The sequence below is a fragment of the Papio anubis genome, chromosome 6, assembly GCF_008728515.1.
Source record: "Papio anubis isolate 15944 chromosome 6, Panubis1.0, whole genome shotgun sequence".
Taxonomy (NCBI): domain Eukaryota; kingdom Metazoa; phylum Chordata; class Mammalia; order Primates; family Cercopithecidae; genus Papio; species Papio anubis.
In genome coordinates this window covers 35,007,902-35,024,249 of record NC_044981.1, presented here as the reverse complement: position 1 = coordinate 35,024,249, position 16,348 = coordinate 35,007,902, and the positions used below count along the sequence as shown (strand labels likewise).

Genomic DNA, 16,348 nt, shown 5'->3' with positions numbered 1-16,348 from the left:
CCCTGTAAAATCCAACTGAAGCATGGTGATTGGTGATTATCCACGTGGCAGCTAATCACAGCCATGATCAGATACAGTATCCTTACTATAATGGTCTACACAGCCTCTGATGGTAAGACGCCAATACTACGACAAGTGTGTTCTTTTCTTTTTTTTTTTTTTTTTTTTTTTTTTGAGGCAGTCTGGCTGTGTCACCCAGGCTGGAGTGCAGTGGCGCGATCTGCGGCTCTCACTGCAAGCCTCCGCCTCCAGGTTCAGGCCATTCTCCTGCCTCAGTACTCCGAGTAGCTGGGACTACAGGCCCGCCACCAGCCCGGCTAGTTTTTGTATTTTAGTAGAGGCGGGGTTTCACCATGTAGCCAGGATGGTCGCCGATCTCTGACCCTCGTGATCCAGCCCGCCTGCGGCCTCCCCAAAGTGCTGGAAGCGGTACAGCGCCCGGCCGACAAGTGTGTTCTTTTCAATCCATGCCAGGAAAGGGGATCAAAAGGGGTTCACATCCACTTTCCCTACAACAATTTAGAGATCTATCAAATTTGTAAAGTTTTAAGTGGTCAAATAAACTGGGGCATTGCTGGGTCATTCCCTCTGTGGTAAAGGACAACTTAGTGTATCTTGCACTTCTTACCACTTTGTTTCTTTTTTGTTGTTGTTGTTATACTTTAAGTTCTAGGGTACATGTGCACAACGTGCAGGTTTGACACATAGGTATACATGTGCCATGTCGGTTTGCTGCATCCATCAACTCGTCATTTACATCAGGTATTTCTCCTAATGCTATCCCTCCCCCAGCCCCTCACCCCCTTACCACTTTTTAATTTGGATTTCAGAGGCAGTGTACTAAAGACCACTCCAGCCCATTTATTGGATGATCTGGTAAGCTGCCATGTTTAAGCGGTGGCCGGAGCGAAAGAGGGTTCTGGAACAGGTGCAGGCTATGGGACAAGCACTTGGGTCACACGCCCCAGCGTATGCCCTGGTCCTGGACTTTTATCTGTGGAGAAGCAGACAGTGTGAAGTCCCTGGAAGTCCCCTCGGGCGGGGAGAGTCTCGTTTCAGAACTCTATGATTCTAGCAGAAAGCTCTGCCCTGTGCAGCAAAGAATTATTCCACATTTGAAAAGTAGTTCTGGGCCAAATTGCAGTATTGCGAGCAAATAAATGATTATTGTTTTAAGCCACTCAGTCTTGGGGTGGTTAATTATTAATAGATAACCAGAAGATGCATGTAACAGTACCTTGTTCTTTCGAATGTTGGACAACTTTCCACTATATAAATATACCACAATTTGCATATCTATTCTGTTATAGATATTTCAGTTATTTCTAGCTTGGGTCTGTTAAGAATAATGCTGCTGGAAACATTCTTTTTGTTTTTTCTTTTTTTTTCCTTTTTGAGAGGGACAGACAAGGTCTCACTCTGTTGCCTAGGCTGGAGTGCTGTGCTGCAGTCAGGGCTCACCGCAGCCTTGACTTCCCAAGCTCCTCAAGTGATCCTCCCACCTCAGCCTCCCAAGTAGCTGGGACTACAGGCACCCTCCGCCACGCCTGGCTAATTTTTTTTTTTTTTTTGTAGAGATAGAGTCTCACTATGTTGCCCAAACTGGTCTCAAACTCCTGGGCTCAAGTCCTCCTCATGCCTCAGCCTCCCAAAGTGCTGGGATTGTAGGTGTGAGTCACTGTGTAGAACATTCTTACGTGTCTTTCAGTGGAAATATGAACTCATTTCTCTCGAGAACAGATCTAGGAATAGAATTACTGGGTCATGAGGTAGCCATGAAGGTAGGCATCTTTAGAAGATATTGTCAAACAGTTTGTATTTATTTATTTATTTATTTGAGATGAATCTCACTCTGTCACCCTGGAAGAGGCTGGAGTACAGTGGTGTGATCTCAGCTGACTGCAACTTCTGCCTCCTGGGTTCAAGCGATCCTCCCACCTCAGCCTCCCAAGTAGCTGGGATTACAAGCGTGCACCACCATGCCCAGCTAATTTTTGTATTTTTAGTAGAGACAGGGATTTCACCATGTTGGCCAGGCTGGTCCCAAACTCTTGACCTCAAGTGATCTGCCTGCCTCAGCCTCCCAAAGTGCTGGGATTATAGGTGTGAGCCACTGCACCTGGCCCAAACAGTTTTTTAAATAAGAGCTCCAATTGCTCTACAACCTTGTCAACACTTGGCATTGTCAGTCTTTTTAATTTTAGTCATTCTGGTAAGTATATGGTGGTATCTTATTGTGGTATCTTAATTTGCATTTATCTGATGAGTAATGATGTTAAGCTGTAATATATTCTTTACAAAAAGATTACACAACAAACCAAAATGTTGACAGTGGTGATCTTTGCAGAGGTGTGACAGTAGTTTTTGTTTTGTTGTTGTTTGTTTTCTGCAGCATAGTCTTTCTGTTTGCTAAGTTTTCTGCATTCTCTAAATTTAAATGCTTAATTTTTAAAATTATTTTTTAAATTATGAAACCCTTCCCAAAAGCCCATTTATTTATTCTTATAATAAGGTATAATGACCACAATAGTAATAGTACAAGTAAAGTCACTAAGAATCATTTATTGAGCACCTGCTGTATATTCAGCACTGTGGGGAGCTGTGAAAGACACAGAACAGTACAGGGTGTGGTCCCTGCCCTCGAGAGGTTTACAGTCTAGGTGGAGAGACAGGGGAACCAGGACACATGGGGAATTGAGAGAAAACAGTCCAGGCCAGTATGTTACAGGAGCTGGAAGGTGTTTGGCGTCAGACCCCAACACCCCAAGTGCACTAAGCACTTCAGTGCCTCCAGGGACTCAACGTTAGTGCCAGGAAAGACAACCACTCCCAGCCCCATAGGAGCCCACGTGACATGCCCTGTCTACAGCCTCTACTGCCACCATCTTAAAATGTCTGACTCCTTGTTCAGCTGCTAATCAAAGTGCAATGAACTGGGGAGGGATGGGGTGGATGAGGAAGGTCGCTGGACAATTTGAGGGGCCAGTGTCTCCCTCCTAGAACGATCTACTCCCATGGGGTGTATGATGGCATACACCCCTAACACAGAGATAACCCCACTCAAGGGGGCCTGTGCCACCACACAGGACCCTCATCCCAGAGCTAAAAGAGGAGGGGGAGTCGCTGCTTGAGCTGCCTGAGGTAGAACTAGGGCGCCCTTCTTGTGTGTCCCTTCCCCTTCCAGTCCATTGAGCTGGGGATGGGGGTGGGACGGGCACTTCAGAACCACCTGGAGCTGAGAGGGTACTGGAGGAAAAGGACAAGAGGGAGGGAGAGCAGCAGAGGGGAACTGCAGAGTCCAGCTGGAGAAGAAGGGTAGCTGGGGCTCCTCAAAAGTTACAGGGGGAGCCAAAGAGGGAAAAGGTCCAACACTGAGACGGGCTCCCAAGTGCAGGTCAGAGGGGCCATGAAGGCAGGCGAGGTGGTCTGCTCCAGGACCCCACCTTCCCCTTGCCTTCAAAAGACAGAGGGGGGTATCAAGAGCCAGGAGGGTACCAAGTCCCCAGCTCAGCCCTAGGCTGTGCTCACTTGAGGGTCACCCTGCCCAACCTTAGAGGAGGTGAGGGGACTCCAAAGTTTTTGATGATGCCCCCACTCAGTGAGGCCCCTTCAAAGTGCCATCTGTTTACTTCTCAAATTAAAAAGAATTCAGTTCTGAGTGTCCAGGAAAGGGGGTGAATTTCATAACCCCCTGTGACAACGAGGGGAGGGAGCCACACCCCTCCAGAGGGTACCACCCAGCGGACGAGTGGGGAGGAGGAAGTAGCTGGCATGAAGCCGGCCCACCCGACCTCCAGGAGAGAGGAAATGGAGAACATGGGATGAGGAGGCTTTAAATAGTATTTCATAAAATAAAAATGCCCAGCACTCTTAGGAACCTCTCATTCAACTGCTTAGTTTTTGTTTAAATAATTCTAAGGCCAGAGGCTGGGGGGCAGGGGGCAGCCAGGGTATGTACATGAGGAGGTGTTTAAATTAAAACACAAATAATAATTAAGACACACAAACTTAAAGACTAAGGCAGAAGATGTAGAGAGGGCCTTTGAGGTCCTCGCGCTTCCAGGACTGCAGGCCTCCTGTGGGCTGATTAGGGCTTCCTCTTGGAGAAGATCAGCCGGCGTTTGGAGTGGTAGAAATCTGAGGAGAGAGAGTAGAAGTCAGCCAGGCCAAGAGGAAGAGGACGCGGCAGAGCTGCCCACCCAAGGCAGACAGCAGGAGGCCAGGACACCCTTCCCTGCGGCCGACAGGGCTGACTGCTGAGGATAGCAAGAACTCGGGGAACGCTCACTCTGTCTCTTAAGGGGTATTTACGGAGTGTCCCACCATGCTTCACGGATGTGATTTTGTCAGTCACCACACCTGCACCCATGGGTCTGCTCTAAGCCAAGCTGCCCAGTAGAGGAGCCACTACTAGCTCTGTGTGCTTGTTTAAACAGACTAAAATCAAATCAAATGAACAATTCAGTTCCTCAGTCACATGAGCTGTGTGTCAAATGCACAACAGCCGTATGTGGCTCGTGGCCCCTGCACCGGACGGACACTCCCATCCCTGCAGAGTTCTACTGGACAGTGGTGATCTAGGGATTCTGTTACGAAATCCATGAAAGTGTTCAGCACAATGCCGGGCCCATAGAAACGTTAGTAGTTGTTATTATAATCAGTCCTGACCCAACTGCAAATTCCCTTTGAGACCTTAGACAAATCACTCTACCTCTCTGAGCCTGGTTTTCCTGCCCTAAAAGGATGGCAAGGGGCCGGGCATGGTGGCTCATGCCTGTAATCACAACACTTTGGGAGGCTGAGGCAGGAGGATTGCTTGGGCTCAGGAGTTCAAGACCAGCCCAGGCAACATGGTGAGACCTTGTCTCTACCCCAACTCAAAAAATTAGTGTTGTGCATAGTGGTGTGCATTAGCGGGCATAGTGGTGTGCGCCTGTAGTCCCAGCTTCCCAGCTACCCAGGAGGCTGAGGCAGGAAGATCGCTTGAGCCCAGGAGTTTGAAGTTGCAGTAAGCCATGATCACAACACTGCACTCCAGTCTGGCCAACAGAGTTAAGACACCTGTCTCAAAAAGAACGGCGGGGAGGGTGACAAGAATGTCTTATGGTATAACATTGCTACAAGGACTAAATAAATCTACCTTAGAAGCTTGGCAAAGGGCCTGGCATAATGAACATTCCCAATAAATGTTAGCTAGTTGGTCTTTGCTGCCTACTTGCTGTGTGACCTCAGGGAGGTTGCTTCCCCTCTCTGGGCCTGTTTCCTTCTACCTAAGGAGCACTCTGGACTAGGACCAGACAGGTCAGCCCTTGGACCATGGATTCTGAGAATCCTGGTCCCTTACAACGTCCTTCCCTGCACATGTCCTCACCTGTCATGCTGGTCTGCCGCCGTTTTCGACCCTGAGAGTCTCCAGGTCCACCTGGGGACTCTTCAGGCTGCTCCCCTGAGCGAGGCACAAGGGTACAAGATAGCGACAGGTCCACATGGTCTTCCTCTGCTGTGCCCTGCAGCAGAGCAGGCGAGGTGCCAGGCCGCCTGCCTCCTCCCAACTCATCGCGACCCCGCCGGGGCCCTGTGGGAAGGTAGAGCTTGGGCAGGCCAAGGCCCCGCACACGCTCCCAGGCGAAGTCACCCTCCAGTGGTGTCTCGGTGACAAAGTCGAAGTTCCATCGCTCACGGGCCTCCTGGATACAGCCCGCCATTAGCGCATCACAGTCGCGGCTCAGCTGCTCGCTGTCCACTGGGCCGAAGAGGCGGCGGCAGGCCTTGCTGCCGCATGGGTTCGGACGGACACTGCCAGCCTGTTCTGACATGGCGCCTGCAGCAGAGACACAAGGAAGGCCCTGGTCACCGTGGAGACTGGACACTATGTTACCTGGCCGGGCTTTGCTGTGTCACCTCAGGTGACGTCTTCCTACCAGAAGGTCTCTCTCGCTCCTTCCAGCTGGTCTTCCTGCATCCTTCCCACAGGAGGCCTGACCCCCACCAGCAGAGCGCAGCCAGCCTGGCACCCCAAGGTCACTGGCAGAGCAGGCAACTGAAGCGCAAGCTAATGTCAACAAAGGCAAATTTACTGCAAGAGCAAGGACCAGGGTCCTGTTTGCCACCAGGTATTTTCAGCTAAAATCAATTTGTTTCCCCCCCAGAGGTGTCCCTCATGGGTGTGAATGCCCCTCAAATACATGTGAATTGCCAGAGTCCAGCAGTTTCCTAATCCTAGCCGTGGCCAGGCGGTCAATTCTCAGAAGAAGAAACAGTCGGACAGTTCCTCCAGCCTCCTGAATCCCCCTACCCAGATCCCCAAGTAGGGTAACCCTGCTCGACCAAGTAAAATTACCCTGGACTTTGGGGCAAAAAACACCCGGGTTGTGGTCCTAGCTCTGCCAGTTACTACGTAAGCTTTAAAAAACCACTTAATATCTCTAGGTCTCAGTTTCCTCACCCTTAAATGGGCCACGTGCAAGTTTAAAGAGCATGGCTACGGGCACATACTCAAGCAATTGATCAGGAAGTCCATGCGCAAGGCAGACAGAACAGAGCTGAGTGAAAGGCTGTGTCTTGGTGGTTAAGCAGGAGAGCTCTGGACTCAGATCATCTGGGTTGGAGTCCAGGTTTTACTAGGTGACCGTGGGCAAGCAACTTAACTTGTCTGAGCTCTATTTTCCTTGTCTATAAAATGGGGATATTACTGTCTCAGAGGATAGACATGAGAATTAACTGAGTTAATGTAGGTAACGTGCCAGCAGCACTTCGTATACAGAAGTGCATGGAAAACAGAAGTATGATTATTCCTCTCTGCCTTCAGTTTTATTGAGCCTCCTCCCTATCACTTCCCCCTGCCAACTACCTCCTTCAGACAGCAGCTGACAGGTGCTATAGGCTGAGGGCCTTTCCCAAGGATGTCGTCAGGCGGGTGGCCTAGGGGTAAGGAGGGGCCGGGCGGGGCAGCGCAAGGGATGATTTCTCCCAGGCTGAGCCACATCCTGCCAGGCACATCAGGTGATCTGAAGTCTAGACACCTGGCAGCCTCTGCCCCGTGTTGCCTGTGTCCAAGGAACCCGTTTTGCAGGCAAAGAAAATTAAAGGTGGCTGGTCTACCTGGCTCCTCTCCTCCCACTTCAGGAGAGGGAAAACGGAGGGTGAGTTTGCCCATGAGGGAGCCCTGGCACCTACCTGCCTGCTCTGGCTTGACTCCAGGGCTGAGTGACTGCACGACCTTGGCAGCAACTGGGTTTTCCTAGGGACAAGTCCCAACTTGCAGGCTCTTGGGGGGGGGGAAAGCTCTGCTGAGTCCTCCTGAGGCAGGAAGCCCGGGACACATGCCACATCTGCTCCACCCCACCTCACCCCACTGCTTGTGATCAGTGCAGCCCACAGTTTCACGTCCCAGCTGGTTGGAAGAGGAGGCTCTTGGTAACTTCACACCAAGTTTAAACAGCAGGAGATGGAAGAGATATGAGACTTGCCCCTAAGTCATACAGCTAAAAAGGCCAAAGGCCACTGTCCTATAAAGGGGTCACCCAGTACAGTGGACAGAGCCCTCAAATAACCTCTGTCCACCCTCCGCTAGGCATGAGTTGGGATTTATTTATATATTTTTATGTTTGGGGGCTGTTCTAAGCAGTTTAAAAATATCAGTCCTCCTAAAAAGTGGATATCTATTAGCTCCCTTTATACAGAAGAGGCAACCAAGTCTCAGAGAAGTTAAGTGACTTGCCCAACATCACACAGTTCACAAGTGGCACAGCCAGGATCTGAACCCAGGCCTGTTTGCCCTGAGTCCTGTGCTCTAGTGTTGAACCCCACTCCCTCTCTAATTTTGAGGTTTCTTAACCAGAGAGGCCCATCAGAATCACTTGGGGAGGCCAGGGGCAGTGGCTCATGCCTGTAATCCTAACACTCTGGGAGGCACAGATGGGAGAATCATTTGAGCCCAAGGGTCCAAGATTAGCCTGGGCAACACAGTGAGACCCTGTCTCTACTAAAAATAAAAGTAAATAAAAATTAGCTCGGTGGCTGGGTGCAGTGGCTCACATCTGTAATCCCAGCACTCTAGGAGGCCAAGGCGAGCAGATCATCTGAGGTCAGGGGTTCAAGACCAGCCTTGCCAAGATGGCAAAACCCCATCTCTACTAAAATTACAAAAATTAGCCAGGCGTGGTGGTGCACACTTGTAGCCCCAGCTACTTGGGAGGCTGAGGCAGGAGAATTGCTTGAACCCAGCAGGTGGAGGTTGCAGTGAGCTAAGATCATGCCACTATACTCCAGCCTGGGCAAAAGAGTGAGACTCCGTCTCAAAAAAAAAAAAAAAAAAATGCTGGGCATGGAGGGTCACACCTGTGGTCCCAGTTACTTGGGAGGATGAAACAGGAGGACTGCTTGAGTCCAGGATGGTGCCATTGCACTCCAGCCTGGGTGACAGAGTGAGACTCTGTAAAAAAGAAAGAAAGAGAGAAAGAGAGAAAGAGAGAAAGAGAGAAAGAAAGAAAGAAAGAAAGAAAGAAAGAAAGAAAGAAAGAAAGAAAGAAAGAAAGAAAGAAAGAGAAAAGAAAGAAAAGAAAGAAGCACCTAGGGAGCTTTTTCAAAATATAGATTTTGAAAAATCCCTGCCTCTTGAGACCAACTTAATCCAAATTGAAGTTTCAAGCAAGTGTTTGGCACCGTTCCTCAGATGGGCACTCTTGGGGTGCCAGCCAAAGGGGGACACACTGGTGTGTTTGAAATGGACATTCTTGGTCTCAATACATCATAGGCACAAGGAGGAGGAGCCCGCCTAGGGCTTCATCAAGGAGCTGGATATTCCCTGGCTCCCGGGAGCTCAAGACAGGACTAGGATCTAGGCAGGTACCCTCTCCTCTTCTGCCACCCATCCTTCTCTTATGGCTCTTATAGGCCTCTTCTCCCCCATCAAAATCTGCTCTCATGCTCATTGTCATAATAACTTTCAGCCCAAAGAAAACAGAAACGTAAACCCGTGTTTTACAAACAACTGAAAATAGCCTCCTTTATTGGCTTTGCTGCCTTAGACTTCAGCCATATTTTAATTTCCAGTAAGAGCTCAGTAAATACTGTTGAATCTAAGGAGTGCTCCTATGAAGGGGTGGTAATGGCATAGGGGTTATTCTCGGAGTAGCCGCGGCGGTTCGCGCCGGCCAGCCCCACTCCGCGGGAAAGCCGGTGTGCTACTGCCGCCAGGGCCGGGAGGGGGCGCCGGCCTCCAGGAAATCACGCGCGGGGTGGGAGGTGCGTGGGCAGAGCCTCGGACTGCGGGAGGGAGTAGTGATGAGTCAGTTTCCTGCAAGGCGCTGCTCGCCCGCCAAAACTCTGCTTCCACTCCGGCTGCGCGTCACCCTGGGGTGGGGAGGGGGAGCATGGGAGGGGACAGCGGGGGGGCGCCGCGAACACGTCACGCTGAGCCGGCCAGGCTTCCGAAACTCCCGCCGCTGTTGGGAAACCGCGCGCTCTTGTGCCGTCTCTGACACACACACACACACGCACGCGCGCGCGCACACACACACACACACACACACGCGCGCCGGGAGCCGGCCCCTCCACCTTATCTCCACGCCCAAAGCATGGGATGAGTCAGATCCCTGGAAAATAAAAATAGACGGGAGCAACGAAAACAAAACCGCTCGCAAGTCCTCCCAGAAACGCGACGTGGAGGGAGGGAAGGAGAGGGGAAGCTGCCTGGGCGCCCCAAGTTCCAAACCCAGCTCCAAGATGCTTTTCCGCACGAAGAGGGCGCAAGTGTCCCCCAGGGGTTCTGGACGGAGAGGATGCGCTGTGATCCGCGCCAAGCGGCGGCGCCCCAGGGGGCGACTCGCCCCCCTGCTCCGCTCAGCCCTGTCGCTTTCCGAGAGGGAATCTGGGCTAGGTCGGGGCGCCACCGAGGCAGCTGATGGAGGCCCTGAGCAGCGTCGTGCCCCCCAGAATCCCCACCCCGCAAAGACCTGACCCCTTACCACCTCCCACCCAGGCGTGGGCTCTGCTCTCGCCCCGGAGTCCAGCGCCCCGACCCGAGGGCAGGCTGGGCCGTGATTCTCCCGGTCGCGGTGGGAAAGAGTTAGAGCAGACCCTTGCCCTTCCCCGACTGACAGGCTGGTTGGAGCCCACCCAGCGCAGAGTCGTGACTCCCCGACCCCTAGCGAAGCGGGGACCCGACGCGGTGTCCTGGACCTCCGGTGCCCTGCTTCCCTGGGAACAAGCTGTTCCAGCCAAATAGGTCACTGTGCCGATGGGAGGACGGAGACCGCGGCGGGGCAGGGGAGAGGGCTTCGGGAGTCCCACTGTACCCCTTCCCGGGCGGGGTTCTGACCTCATACAGTCCGTTCCCTGGGGTCTCCTTGTCACAATGAGTCACCTCCTCGCTTGTCCTTAGGGGACGTGTCCTGGCACACTCCCAAGGGCCGGGAAACAGCCCGCGCTGACCTCAGTGCCCAGCCAGGTGGTGGACACAGTGGCGTAGAGGACCTGAACCTGGGACCTGGGCCAGGGCGGCGCCAGTTGGATCCGAGAGCCGCCTAGGACCGATCCTAGACGAATTTACTCCACTCCGCTTTCCTCGCCCCTCCTGGGCCCCTCCAGGGACACGGACTTCATCCCCAGGCCGCGAGCAAACTGCGCCTGGGGCCCGCAGCCAACCGCAGCCAAAGGCGAGCTCTCAGAGCAGTCCGGTCCACGCCCTCCCTCGCCCCAGCTGGGTTTCCAGGGGCGGGGAGCGTGACCGGGGATCCCTGTACTGGTAATCCCGCTCTCTGCCCGGGGTCTCCGGCACATCCCGACCCCCGTCACCCGCGCACTTACAGATACCGTGTGCGCAAGCCGAGCGCGCACCGATCCACGCCCGTCATTCACCTGCCACAGAAACACCTGTGAACGCAGCGCACACCCGCGAACACGCATCCTCGTGGACACGCACGGACACACGCGGGCACGCTCGGCTCGGCTCTGGGCCGCCGGCCCGGGGTCCCCTGTTGTCTGCCGCCGCTCTCTCACCTCCTCTGAGTGCCTCGGTGCCTCGGCGAATCCGCGCCCAGCTCTGGCCCCACAAGGAACTGACTTCGGCAGCTGCTCACACCTCAGCTGGCGCAGCTCAGCGCGGCCCTGATATACTACCGCCCCGCCCGGGCCCGCCTCAAGGAGGCGGGACCCGCGCTCGGCCCACCGCGCCGCCCGGGACCGCCCTCCCCGGGGCCCAGGCTCCTGGCTGCCCAGCGCCGAGCCAGCTGAGCCTGGCCGAGTTCCAGCAGGCCAGCCGGTCCGGAACCTCGCGTGCTTCAGGAGGGCACTTCCCTCCTCCCCCAGTCCCTCGCCTGCGTTGGTGCGCTGGACATATTTCCCCACGAAGTGAGCCACAAATCTGGCGTTTTTTACTTGGAGAATGAGTTGGCACTCCCCAGGAGGACACAGCACTGTTAGAATGAGCCCTCTTTCTGGCCCACCGTTGACCCATTCTGGAGGTCGGGGAGTCCGACCTGGCAGGCAAGGATTTACCCAATGCAGCTGAAAAGATCAGGAGGATGACATTAATAAATAAAAATTCATAAATAATAAAAACGATGCACCTCTCTGCAATTTCCAGAAAAGTTCTATAATATCACCTCTATTCCCACTGATCCCTCACTAGGTCACCTCTCCCAGAAGCATCTGGAGCACCTAGACACCCCAACAAAGCATCTTGAGGCCGGAATGCTTTTCCTGTCCCGTTTATTTCACAGATGAGGAAATTGAGGTCCACTGAACTTAAGTATACAAAGTTGTTGATTGTCACATGCTTCCAGGAAGGAGGGAATTGGAGACACTACCAGAAAAGGGCAACCTGATCTCCAGGGAAACCGAAGAATTGGACATTGAACCAATCTCTGTACACCCTACACTCACCTCAACAGACGAAACCCCTGTGGTTGCAGCAGCTTTGTTGGCCAGGAAGGGGAGGATTTGACCAGTGAGTTGTCTGTCTCCTGAATACTCCCCACATGGCCCCTGTACGCTTCTGGGGAAACTGGGGCTCAGAGAAGTCTAGTGACCTAACTCAGATCATGCAGCAAAGAAATGACTATAGTTGGAACACAGGCCTTTTGCCTCCTGCCCAGGACTCTCTGCTTGTCATCCTTTATTTCTGTGGCTCCAGAATGACAAAAATGCCAAATAACCCTCATTTGCAGATGGTTTATGGAGATGACATAAATAAAGGACAACTCTGGAAGTGTCTACTGGTGCTTCTGACAGACACAGAGATGAATGACAAGTCTATCTGCTCCCATCTACCGCACACCCCTGCCCTCCCTTGGACTTCACCTTTGCCTCCTTTCTGAGCCTGGAACATTTGCAGTTTTGCTTTTAAAAAATTGCAGAGGGTGGATTGTTCATCTGAACAGAAATCCCACTAAAAACAGAACCCAGGCTTGGAGCAGCTACAATTACTTACATCTCAGGCTGCTCAGAGTCTGGAAATCTCTGCCCAGACATGCCCAGTCTTCTTCCTTTAATGCAGCTGACCTCAGGGAGGACAGGCTTCTTTCTCCTCTGCTGTGGGAATGGGAGCCCGTAGGGGTGGGAGGACACAGCAGCAGACCCCCTCGGCCTGCCTGGTCCTAGAGTCAGGCCAGGATTGTGGCTAAACCCCAGAAAAGCCACAGCACGGCCTCAGGACCCCACTCTAAGCCCCACTGCTGTCTGCACCTTCCCTCCTATACATCCAAACCATCCAAAGGGTGGGTTGTCAAATGTCCAGCAGAGGATAGGCATCTCCTCCCATTGCCTTGAAGCCCCTCTGCTTTCAGGCATTTCAAATAGACTAGACATTGTCTGTTTACTTTGGGGGAAAAAATTTTTTTTAATAAAGGCTTATAATGAATTATTTACAGTTTTGTGGTACTGAGCTTCACAATGAAATAATTCTTTTTGTTGTTGTTTTTGGGAAATAATTTTTTTTTAATAATTTCTAGCTCACCACCACCACCACATTCAATATTTCTTAAGTACCTACTAAGTGTCTAGTACTATTCAGTGCTTTAAAAAAAAAGTTTGCAACCATGCACTTGAATGTGTACACAGACACACTCTAAGGGAGGACCTCTGCCCTGAGGAAGGCAAGGGAGCAGGTTGTTAGAAGTCACACACAAAATCTGACTCCCAGCACACATTCACACAAGCACACATGCACCAGATCCCAGCCCTGTCCCAAGGATCTGCCGGCAGATCACATACCCTATTGAGAGTAACAGGCCAAGGTCTACCTGGGGTCTCTAGAGGTCTCCTGTCTCCTACCATCCCCTTCCTCACCTGAAAACAGGCAGTCCAAGGACAAAATAGCCACCAGCCTCTTCTATGCCAGAGCTCAACATGTTGGGACATGTTCCTGATGGTCAGAAAGCCAATCAGAGCCACAGCCTGCTGCCCAAGCATGTTCCCAGGAAGCCGGCAGCATAGGGATGGAGGGAGGCTCAGCATGGGGGACAAGAGCACCCAGACCAGCCCCCTCCCCAGACTGCGGTGGAGCAGCGTGGGGTAGGGGAATGGTGAAAGGTGGAAAGCCCAAACCTGAAGAAGGAGGATGTGAGGAAGGCTCAGTGGTGGCTGCAGGAGCTGCCTAGGAAGGGAGAGGAAGTGCTGGGAACAATGTCACCATTTCTCAGAAAGAGACTGGGGAGTCCCAAATAGGGGCAGTCAGCTTTCAGAGGAATTCACCTCCACACAGGCTCCCAAGAAGTGAGACCCCAGAGAAGAGGCGGAACAAAGATAGAACATTATTGAGCAGAAGCGGCCTTGGCTTTTTGTTTTCATTTTAGTTTTCTGTTTTGTTTTGTTTTTTGAGACCAAGTCAGCAGTGGTGCAATCTCAGCTCATTGCAGTCTCTGCCTCCCAGGTTCAAGCAATTCTTCTGCCTCAGCCTCCCAAGTAGCTGGGATTACAGGCATGCGCCACCGTGCCCAGCTAATGCTTGTATTTTTTTTTTTTTTTTTTTTGCACAAAATGTTGGATTTGTTGTTTCTGACAAGTGCGTAGTAATTTTCAGTTTGCTCATGTTCCTAGCATCACAAATCTGAAGTACAATTTTGCTTCTCAATTAAAAACATACTGGCTGGGCAGGAGTCTGTAGTCCCAGCTATGCAGGAGGCTGAGAGGGGAGAATCACTTGAACCTAGGAGGCAGAGGTTTCAGTGAGCCGAGATGGCGCCACTGCACTCCAGCCTGGGCGACAGAGCGAGACTCCATCTCAAAAAAACAAAAAAACAAAAAAACACATAAATCTTTGTGTAAAATGAAAAAAAAAATCAAGGCATAAAAATTTCATTGTGTTCTACATTTTTAAATACCATCCTTTGTCTCCTTTAAAAGATTTTCATCCATTCATTCAAAAACCTTTTAAGTTCAACTGTCCAGTTTAAGACAGAGTGAAGACATTTTTGAGTATCTGAACTAAGCATTGTCTTGACTGAAACTAAGTAAGAACTCTATGAGAGTTCTGTGGGCCTCCCGGTCATGCCTTTCCATAGATAGGGAACCTCATCTTTGTTGGTCATCATGCCTGCTGTGTCTAAATGTGCCCACTTAGGATGAGTCACGAATTCTTTCAGGAATGCCGCAGCTGTACATGCCCCCGCAGATCTATATTTTCCAATGTTGTTAACATCCGCCAGCTGGCAATCTACAATCTGTCTTGTATAATGTTTGAAGAGAGGCATCCTCCAGATGCAGTCCCCTGTTTCAATGCTGGCCTCAAAGAGCTTGTTCCAGAGCCAGGATAAATTGGTAAAGACCCCAGTGGCACCTGACCCCAAAGCTACACCTTAATGTTAAGGTGGTGGCATTAAGGATGATCTTCGGGTTAAACATGTGCACGTAACAGAGCGCATCAGCCAGTATGAGCCTCTCCTCGGCATCAGTGTTATCAACCTGGATAGTCTTCCCGTTTCTGGCTCTAACAACATCCCCCAGCTTGTTGACCTTGCTGCTAGGCATATTTTCACAAAGAGGGGCCAGACCTGTAATATTAATGGGCAAATTGAGCTTTGCAGCAGACACGATGCCTGAGCATATAGTTGCAGCTCCTCCCATGTCAGCCCTCATGAGGTCCATATTTGCAGAAGCCTTGATGAAGATACCACCACTGTCAAAGGTAATTCCTTTCCCAACAAACACCAGGGGTGGTTCGTTTGCATTGGGGCTGCCTTTGTAGTGAATTTCCAAGAAGACTGGGGGCTCGTCAGATCCTTTGGCCACACTGAGGAATGGTCCCATTGCCTGTTCCTCAATCCAAGACCTGCATCTGATATGAACCTCAGTTTTACTATTAGCACTTTTGAGATTCTTCTCAATAATTTCAGCAAATCTGGTTGGCATCATCTCATTGGCTTGTGTCTCCATCAAGTGGCGTGCCAAGTTCTGCCCACAAGCAAACAGGACTCCTTTCTGCCTCCTGAGCCCCACTTCCATAGAGCTTCGCCGACATGGCCATCTTCTTCTTTTGCTTTAGGTCATCGTATTCATAGAGACCAAGCACCGCTCCCTCCTCAGCAGCCTGAGTGTCTCCACAGGGATCCACCTCCACGGAAGAGAGCTCCAGGTCTTGAATCTGCCTGCATCCCGCTGCAAGAGCAGCTCTGATGTTTTCTTTGCCTTTACGCCAGTTTCCCTGTTTGTCGATTCTGGCTGCCTTTATGCTGAGGCCAACTAGCACCACGCTGGGGAAGTCCTGATGCAGACCATAAAAGGTTCAAGTCTTGCCTGCCTTCAGAGGTGGTCCAGATATGTTCAAAGTTCCTCTCAGCTTTCCAGCTATCAATTTATCAAAATTCTCTCCTGCACTTGTGAACGTTGGCACACCGTCTTCTTTTTCTTGGGAATAGATTCCTAAAACAAGGCCCTTCGTCATGTCTGCGGCGGAGAGACCCCAGCTCCCGAAACATCTCACGGCCAGACGTCGGATGACGACTCACCCCGCCTAATGTTTGTATTTTAGTAGAGACAGGATTTCACCATGTTGGCCAGGCTGGTCTCCAACTCCTGACCTCAGGTGATTCACCTGCCTCTGCCTCCCAAAGTGCTCCAAAGTGCTGAGATTACAGGCGTGAGCCACCACGCCTGGTTTTTTTTTTTTTTTTTTTTTTTTTTAGAAGAATAACTTTGAGAACTAACACCCTGACCTGCTGGGAGCTTTACCCAGTCAACATAAGGATCAGGACTGAGCATACATTAAGGCAGGGAAATTTGTGACAGAATTTGTGCAACACAAACACTTCCAGATTCCCAAGCCTACTACTGCCTAAGCCTGAAATTTCACCATTAGAAATTCATTTCTTTAGGTTGGTCTGAGTGCAGTGGTGTTTACAACTAATTG

At 51.4% G+C, this 16,348-nt stretch overlaps 1 protein-coding gene and 1 pseudogene across 5 annotated transcripts; both read right to left on the bottom strand.

Moving 5' to 3' along the window:
- Positions 1–2,536: 2,536 nt before the first annotated feature.
- On the bottom strand, positions 2,537–11,131 carry CDKN1A (cyclin dependent kinase inhibitor 1A). 5 transcript variants are annotated; one of them, XM_003897532.4, is made up of 4 exons: positions 11,002–11,112; positions 7,177–7,267; positions 5,372–5,821; positions 2,537–4,137 (listed from the first exon to the last, which is right to left on the bottom strand). In XM_003897532.4, the coding sequence occupies exons 3-4, from the start codon at positions 5,814–5,816 to the stop codon at positions 4,088–4,090; spliced, it is 495 nt and encodes a 164-aa protein (XP_003897581.1). In that variant the 5' UTR covers positions 5,817–5,821; positions 7,177–7,267; positions 11,002–11,112; the 3' UTR covers positions 2,537–4,087. The 5 variants fall into 5 exon arrangements, with proteins under 5 accessions (XP_003897581.1, XP_003897576.1, XP_021792877.1 ...); XM_003897527.5 differs by lacking the exon at positions 7,177–7,267 and having other exon boundaries at positions 11,002–11,131; XM_021937185.2 differs by lacking the exon at positions 7,177–7,267 and having other exon boundaries at positions 10,861–11,085.
- Positions 11,132–14,329: 3,198 nt separating this feature from the next.
- LOC103883639 lies at positions 14,330–16,021 on the bottom strand (annotated as a pseudogene).
- Positions 16,022–16,348: the final 327 nt, after the last annotated feature.